General features: G+C 41.3%; 1 protein-coding gene across 1 annotated transcript in view; it reads right to left on the minus strand.

The window, feature by feature from the left end:
- Positions 1 to 1393: 1393 nt before the first annotated feature.
- The window catches only part of JPT2 (Jupiter microtubule associated homolog 2), a gene marked incomplete at its 5' end in the record, with an annotated part of 14103 nt that continues 7729 nt past the window's right edge, over positions 1394 to 7767 (minus strand). Inside the window, 3 exons of the mRNA XM_025204109.1 lie at positions 1394 to 3900; positions 5243 to 5288; positions 7305 to 7447. Coding sequence (XP_025059894.1) covers positions 3731 to 3900; positions 5243 to 5288; positions 7305 to 7447 — 359 coding nt within the window. The remainder of the gene's footprint in view (positions 3901 to 5242; positions 5289 to 7304; positions 7448 to 7767) is intronic.

The following is a 7767-nucleotide window of genomic DNA, read 5'->3' on the forward strand; positions in this document are numbered from 1 at the left end:
GTGCATCTGAATGATTATCCCAGGATTGCATCACTGAAATCAATGGTAGAAAAGCAGCAGTGCATTCAGCTGCTCATTAAACCCTGATTAGAACGGTGATGTGTACATGTACACCAATCCTGCAATACTTCTGTTCCAGGACAAACACAAGCACAACTTGTGTAGGGAGAAATGCAACATTTGTTCTTAGCCTAGGTGAGAGCACCATCTAACACTGCTGTACAACTTCTCCTCAAAATAAGGAAACATTTGCAATTATTCTCTGCTTGTCAAAGCATATAATGCTTGACCCATTTTTTTGCCACATCCTAAATTAGTGTTAATATATTAACTAAATAACCTCTAATGTCCTGTGAAGTCATTTAATGCATTAGCCAGGATAATGGTCAATCTTTTAAAAACTCCCTACATTTGTATAGTCCAATTTGTTTCTTCTACTAAAAAAGATAAATAAAAAACTGCTTTGCAGACTGTGGTATGACTTCATTATGCAGTTATCTATAGTTGTGTCCAAACAAAATCCACTTAGCTGTTGTCTGCAGTTTAATGGAATAGAACATTTATCTTCTTCATTGTCAATGCATTAACTAATCAAGGATAGTTAAAACTCTGAGGTTCCTACAAGAACCTATTTAGAGCTAAAGCCCTGCCTCAAGAGATGCTATACCAAGCGTACAAACAGCACACAAAAAGTGGAATTTGGGATGCAGCTGAAATATGGAACAACTTGAATTAATAGCTGTTCACAATTGGGATTGGGATGGGAGACATTAGTTGAGACTGATTTGGACCCAATTCACCCTGTTTTAAAATATTTGGTTTGAGCTGCCATGTCTAAGTCACCTGGTTGACAGAACAAAACTTAATGTACTAGGACAGTTCTGTGCATTTAATAAAATGTTCTGTTGGTTACAGGCAAAAGTATTTCCACATCATGAATGGATCCCAGTATCTAAGCATATCAGCTCAACAGTGAAGAAATTAGGAAGTCAATTCAAGGATAGTCCCAAGGCTAGATACCTTTACATGATTTTTGTACAGGGATAAGACAGTATCCTTATCTGCAAAAGAACAGAACATTCAGCTGAAGTAGCACCCCAGCATGAGAGAAACCCTCTGAAAACAGTCATAGTACAGCAGTTTCTATACTCAAAATCAGAGAAAGATACCGCAGCTTCTAATAAAGTATACTAGAAGGTTACATCACTTCTGTAGTATGGATGAGGCTCAGTCCCACTTCCCCTAGACATGGCACTTAGAGGTATGCCAGGATGTCTGGGTAATCTGCAGAAGGAGACTTTAATTCTCTGGAGATTTAGTTCTGGATCTGGTCAAAGGCCAAGATGCCTAGATTCACCTAGTTACAGTAGTAGATAGCTACATAACACTGAAGTAACAAAATACAGCGGTTTATTGAGAAGTCTTATGATTTACCATTTTTATACACATTCCAAATCCCCTTCAGCCTCATTTAAAAAGAGCATCCTTATCAAACTTACTTGATGTTGAGTGCATGGAAATGCCAAAAAAATGCACAGACAGAATCACTACCAGTTTTAAGGCCTAGCTGAAAGTTGTTCAGAATACAGGCACTGTAGGCCAATGCTCACCCTAATACTTCAGGTCCAGCAAACTTGAAAGTTGACTAAACCACTGAGCTTAGAATCAAAGCTTTAGCAAGACACTGTCTATAGACAAACCTGTCCATAAAAAAAAATGCTAAAGGCAAAAGGGCAAGCTTCAATTGACCTTTACTACTTGTTAATGTTTTGAAGATCCTAGCCCACACTGGAAAGGGGAGTTGACACACCAGTGAGGAAGAAAGTGGACAGGGCTCCCTCACAAATTTAGCCAGGCAAACAAAATAGGAATAGCAGCGAGGAAACTGCTATCCAAAGAGGCAACTTTCATCCCATTTGGTACTGCAACTGCGAGATCAACCTCCAAAAAAGGGACCATTCTTCCCATACCCCAGGGGGCCGAGAGCAGGAACTCAAGCCTATATGTCAGTTATAGCAGGCCTTAAGATTCCTGCCTTGCAGAGCCATTTCTGTCCCCAAGACAATATTTATGCTTTCACAGATCAAGAAGGTAGCTGTAAGTATTTATGCAGCCATTCATCTTTGCTGGCATCAGTTGAGTACTTAACAGACAGTAGTCTGCCAGTTGTTTTAGTACCTGGACTTAAGAGAATTCATCTGAACAGTTTTTCTGCAAAAAAAAAAAATAGATTAGAAAACCAAGGCTACACCAGCTCCTGGTTTATGGAGCCACTGTGCAGATAAGCTTGCTTGTTCTTTGGTGTACTGAAGAACGCTCATTTTTGACGCAGTCAGACAGTAAAGTCTTATTAAAAATGGCCAACAGCCTAAGCACCTAGTGTAATCAAAACACTGAAGTTTTGCACATATTCAAAGAAAAGTCCAGTCAAAATTGGTGAAATCTTTCAGCCACTCTTCAACTGCTCATTGGAAACAATGCACATGTTTTTACTAACATGATTCAAGATAACCAGTGTGCCAAAGGTTTGTATTGCAAGGATTCTTAGGCTGCCCTAATCAGATTAAGAGCATCTCAAGACAGCTACAACAGCTGTTTGTGTGGATGGCAACTTAGATTGCCCACACTCAGCAAAAAGCTGAGGCAGTCAAAGGCAAATTAAGGCTGACTAGAGACAGAAGAGAATTCACTAACAGAGTCGGCAGAGAAACAGAAAAGAGCTACTGTGGAGACAATGACAGAACAGTCTGTGGTTTCTCTAAGGCAGTAGAAGTAAAACCAACAGAATTCCTGCACACGAGGGCTTTTACTTAATGGCTGGTGATGGGCTAAAATTGGCTCACTAGAAATCTCAAATACTGTACATTCCCAAGTCACTATCATTTTTACCAGGAAGTCTGGAGAAACTGCAGCAGGGTGTCACTGAAATAAGAATCTTTCCAAAAGCACCTGCATAAAATAGCAGTATGCATCAACACAGACTGATGGAAGTGGAGGGTCTCACAGCCATGGGGAGGTGATCTTGGGAAGCTCACTACATTTGATGGCTCATGAAACTGCCACAAAAGGAGAGATTTTTCTTACCTTTAAAAACACTGTTTGTCCTTACCCTAAAGTCACATGCCCAGGGAAGCAATCTGCACTTGCTATAGCAAAAGACTGAACAAATGCTTTGGAGCTTAGCTACACCACTTAATAGAGCAGATCAAATTGAAGCCATAGCAATTGCAGATCACAACTCACCCTGTGATGCTAGATTACACTGCCTGAAGAGAGAGAACTGCCTGTTTGGGCTCACTTAGGTTATCCCACACCTTTCAATGAAACCTTCATTCAATAGGACATACTGTCATCATGGCACCTGCACTAAAAGCTTCAGTCCACAACCACAAGCTAGCTGCAAGCCCAGAGATGTGATTATAACCACCCACCACAAAGGGACACTCCTTTCCCCTAATTAAGCCCCTGTCCCTCTCACAAATAAAAGACAATCTTCACAGTTATTTTCTATAGGCACTATAACATTTTTTTTTTTTTTTTTTTTTTTTTTTTAGAGGGCCCTGCAATCAGCAGGCTTTCCCCTGTTCTAATCCAGAGTGTAGACAGGAAACTACAGACCATATTCCCCTGCCTATAGGATCTGTCTCCAGGGGATAGCCTAGAAACTGACCTCAAGACCCACAGATAAAGTTTCTGTGCAGACTCCATTAGTGAAAGCAGACAGTTGTTCCTAATAAAATGCAATGCTGGATTTGCCACCAGGGGGGTTGAGGACTTTGTTGTGTGATCGTGGCCTTGGCCCTAGTCTGGGTTCATGATTATCAATCTTAGGTTCTGGCTCCTTGGGTTGCTCCTTTTTCTCAACTCTGTCTTCCACTTGCAGTTTGTTGTTTTCTGCAACTGTATGAAAAGGTAGGTTAGAACAATTGTTATATTGCCATGCAGTTAATAATGCTCTTTATCACCTGCGTTCTTCCTAACCTTCTACTCCCTTTCTTTCGGATCCAATCCCTTTCTCTGCTTGCTCTTCATTTGCTCAGAGAAGGGCAGTGTAAAAGAAGATGCAGTCTTCCTTTCTTTCACTGGAAGAAGTGGGTTTTGAGGAAAAATATCTTCTTGCCAAATATGTACTACCTCTTTTAGTAATCTTACCAAAATTTTACTACAAGGAATGAAATGCTGTGCAAGATACTATACTATACAATACATATTTACTATACTACACATACTATACAATTATGGCTAATTGCAACTGATACGACATGCCAACTTATTGCTGAGTTTGAGAGTATAATAGAAGCACCAACTTTGTTTTGCATTGTTAATCCCAGAAAACATCAACCTGTGGAAAGTTAATTATTATGTAGCCATAATTTCACCCTACAATACAATACAGAGGGTGAGATTTCTTTATAACAGTTATGCATATATTACCCAAAAGGGATTTATTTCCCCACAATTCAAACAGTTTAGACCAGTAGTGCTACTTTCCTTTTTCCCCAGCATGCTGGATGGGCCGTGCTTTTCATCTTTCCTCAGTGGGCCAGATGGGCAGTGCCACATCAGATCATGGGCAGAAGGGATCGGGGGTCAGCCTGGCTTCCCAGCCCCATGGGTGGGACAGGGGGAGAAATGCAGGGACATGAGTCAGGGAGGGTGGCCCGGTCTCAATCTAGCCCTACTGGGGGAAAGGAGCACAGCCTGTCTCTGACTGGGCGCACAGTGCTTGGGGTTTGGGCATTTGGCAGGAGGGAACGTGGCTGTATTAGTAGTTACCACTCCCCTGCCACCAGATTTCGTGACCACGGGGAGACCTGCAGGCCAGATGCAATGCCTCTGTGGGCCACATCTGGCCCACAAGCTGGAGGGTGAACACCCTTGGTTTAGACACGTAACCAGAACAGCTGAACTGCCTGAGCAGGCTTGGGGAGGGGGCGGGGGCAGAGTCCCAATGACAAGGACTATTTAAAAAAAAGCAGCTCTCTCCTGTAATGCATCTAGTGGGATAATGGATGCCAGAAACAGACATTTCCTATAACTAGATGCCAGACCAAGGTGTAAAAACCTCATTTCAGTACCCTGCCTAGAGTCACCCAGTTTCGAAGACTGATATTCTATATTCCACTATCCTGCCCTAAAACAACATTAGTTTTTAATCCACACAAAGGGGAAGCAACACCAGGCTGTACAAAATATTTTGAGATCTCAGACAGGTGGGAGACAGAGGTTTTCTTTGCCTCACCTTTTAGTTCCTGTGGTGCCTTCTCTTCTTTTAAGACGATACTATCCTGCAATAAAACCAAAATCAATTTAAGACTTCAAAGGCATGAAATATTCCACCAGTTCAACAGTCTTTGATGTCTTAGTCCTGAAAGGTAACCTTTTCTACAAGTAGATTGTATGTTTTCTGCATTAAGAGGAAAATAAGAGTTTCCCTTAGTGGAACCTGTTGAAATCGCTTTTATTTACAAAGTGGCAGCAGCATCAAGTTCTTTAAAGGAGCAGGAATCATTGTGCTCTTTGCAATACAGAGCTCTTCATCTTATAGGGGCAACTCACCTGATAACACAGGAGCAAGATAAAACTGTGTTGCCCATGGATTTACATTAATTCAGACCTTCAAACTGCACTCTCCCTTTTACAAGTATCCTTTACAACTCAAGCAGCAGCAAGTGTTCTGACCTAAGGCAGCAGACTCTTTAGTACTGCACTGGATAGTTTCAGGGTTTTTATACCCATTTGGATTGAACCAGATGATTCATTAACACAATTCTTCCATCCACCTGGACTAACCTGTTTTCAGGGACTATTTGATAACAAGTGAATGGTGACTTCCAAAGATCTTACACACAAAACACTACAGCAGTCTGATCAACAATCTAGATAAAATGTTTACTTTATCAAGTAAAGTTTTACTAGAAAAGGGCTGAAGCTCAGGTAAAGCCACTAAAGAAAGGGCTGAAGGAATGAAACTAGAAACTGTTTCAATTCAACACCCCTTGTTTATGTTACCCAGCTGTGATCCAAAGGTGAGAACATAATCGGGTTACCCTTTCCTTGAAAGACTGATTACATTTCACAAGCTTGAATTGTAAGAGGGCAAACTCATGGATCTGCCTGCCATCTGCTAAATGGAAGCAGCAGCAAAATCCCAATTAAAGAACCATGCACAGTAGTTCCTTACCCCCTTCCTGTTCCCACTGCATTTGTGCTCCATCCGAAACTCACTTCAAATTTCCCATGACATCTTCCCTACAGCTCTGTTCCAGAACCAACAAGCATGGTGCTGGGATACAGAGCGAAGTATAACCTCAGCAATGAGCTGGCCACCACCATTAGCAGATGCTTTAGAGAGACAGAAATGTCACCAATATTGTGGCTCACTGGATGCTTTGTTTCTAAGGCTCTCCATTTGTCAAGAACATTGACAATATGGTAACCACGCCTTCAGCAGTAAAGTTGACTTGTGAACAGTTGCTAAGTTAAGATGTGGAAGTTAGTTCAATACAGAAGAGCTTGGTAAGTAAGTGGTGATTTTATCCTCTTGTTTTCAAATAGTTTGGTCATAATCATGACCATTTGCACCAATTACGGTCACTCCTTTGAGACTGGGATAAATATTAACTAATATACTGAAGTATACTTGAATCTGCAGACAACACAAAATTTAATGGCTGACATTTAATAGTTTAATTGCTGACCATCTTTGCAAAAGGTTAAATGAAAATACTTCACTGCTACTGGATCTATACAGTTACATGTATTTGGATTAGATGAAGAGGGCAGGGGGGTTACATGAAGACTTTATACGAGATTCAGATCCCAGTCCTCCCCAACCTGCAAATCTGGTGTTATCATAGCCCTTATTACCAAAAAAGAAAAAAAACCCCAGGCATTTAGAGAAGGAACCCAACTCTTGTTGAATGTCAAAAGTCTGAAGTGCCTCCCAGTTGTGAAGGGAGTCTCTTATGTCCTAGCTGGGTGTAAAAATCCCTAACTATTCTCTACCCAACTGCTGAAGTCCTTGGCTTCCCCCACAATTCATGCTTCATAGTTCATAAGTTTCAGCATTCTACAGCACATTGACAGGAAGTTGCTTTGTTGCTGCCTCAAAACAATGAGCTGAAAGAAAATAGTCATAAAAGCAGTGCTGCCTTATTTTGGTTTACCCAATGCACAGTTTAGGCCTAGCATAGCAAAAGCCGTAGAATTTTGTTCAGACCATTAGTTTTACCAGACTATAGGAAGTCCTATCATTAGCTAGTTTCTTCCGACCCGCTGCAAGAGCCAGGGAAGTAAAATACCTTGGGCTTGTTTGGGTGTGCTCGAACAACGTTGGCAGGCACTGGAGACCCAAAGATATCACTTGTCTTCCCACCAGGTGGATTTGTGCGCTGACGAGCTTGAAGAGGGCTAGGCTCCTCAAAGATACCACTCTCTTTCCCCCCTGCAAGGTTGTTGTAAGAGTAAGTTACTTGGAGCAGCATGTAACTATGCTATACTCTTTCCTTCTATTTCTCCAACTCATTAAGTTGTATCTGTCAAGGATGAGCCTGATACTCCCTTAAGTCCATAAATCCTGTAGTTTTATTTGCTTCTATTCAATTCAAGACATTGGTTGAAGCCATTTAGTACGAAAACTCTTTCGGTGGTCTTGGATTTGCAGCTAGTATATTGACTACTCAATCTCTATCACCATTTTAATTAGCTTCTGTAGGGTCCCTGGAACTAGTGTACAGAAGACACAGGCTGAAAGTGATGTCTGTG

This window comes from Alligator sinensis, unplaced genomic scaffold (genome assembly GCF_000455745.1).
Source record: "Alligator sinensis unplaced genomic scaffold, ASM45574v1 scaffold404_1, whole genome shotgun sequence".
NCBI lineage: Eukaryota > Metazoa > Chordata > Crocodylia > Alligatoridae > Alligator > Alligator sinensis.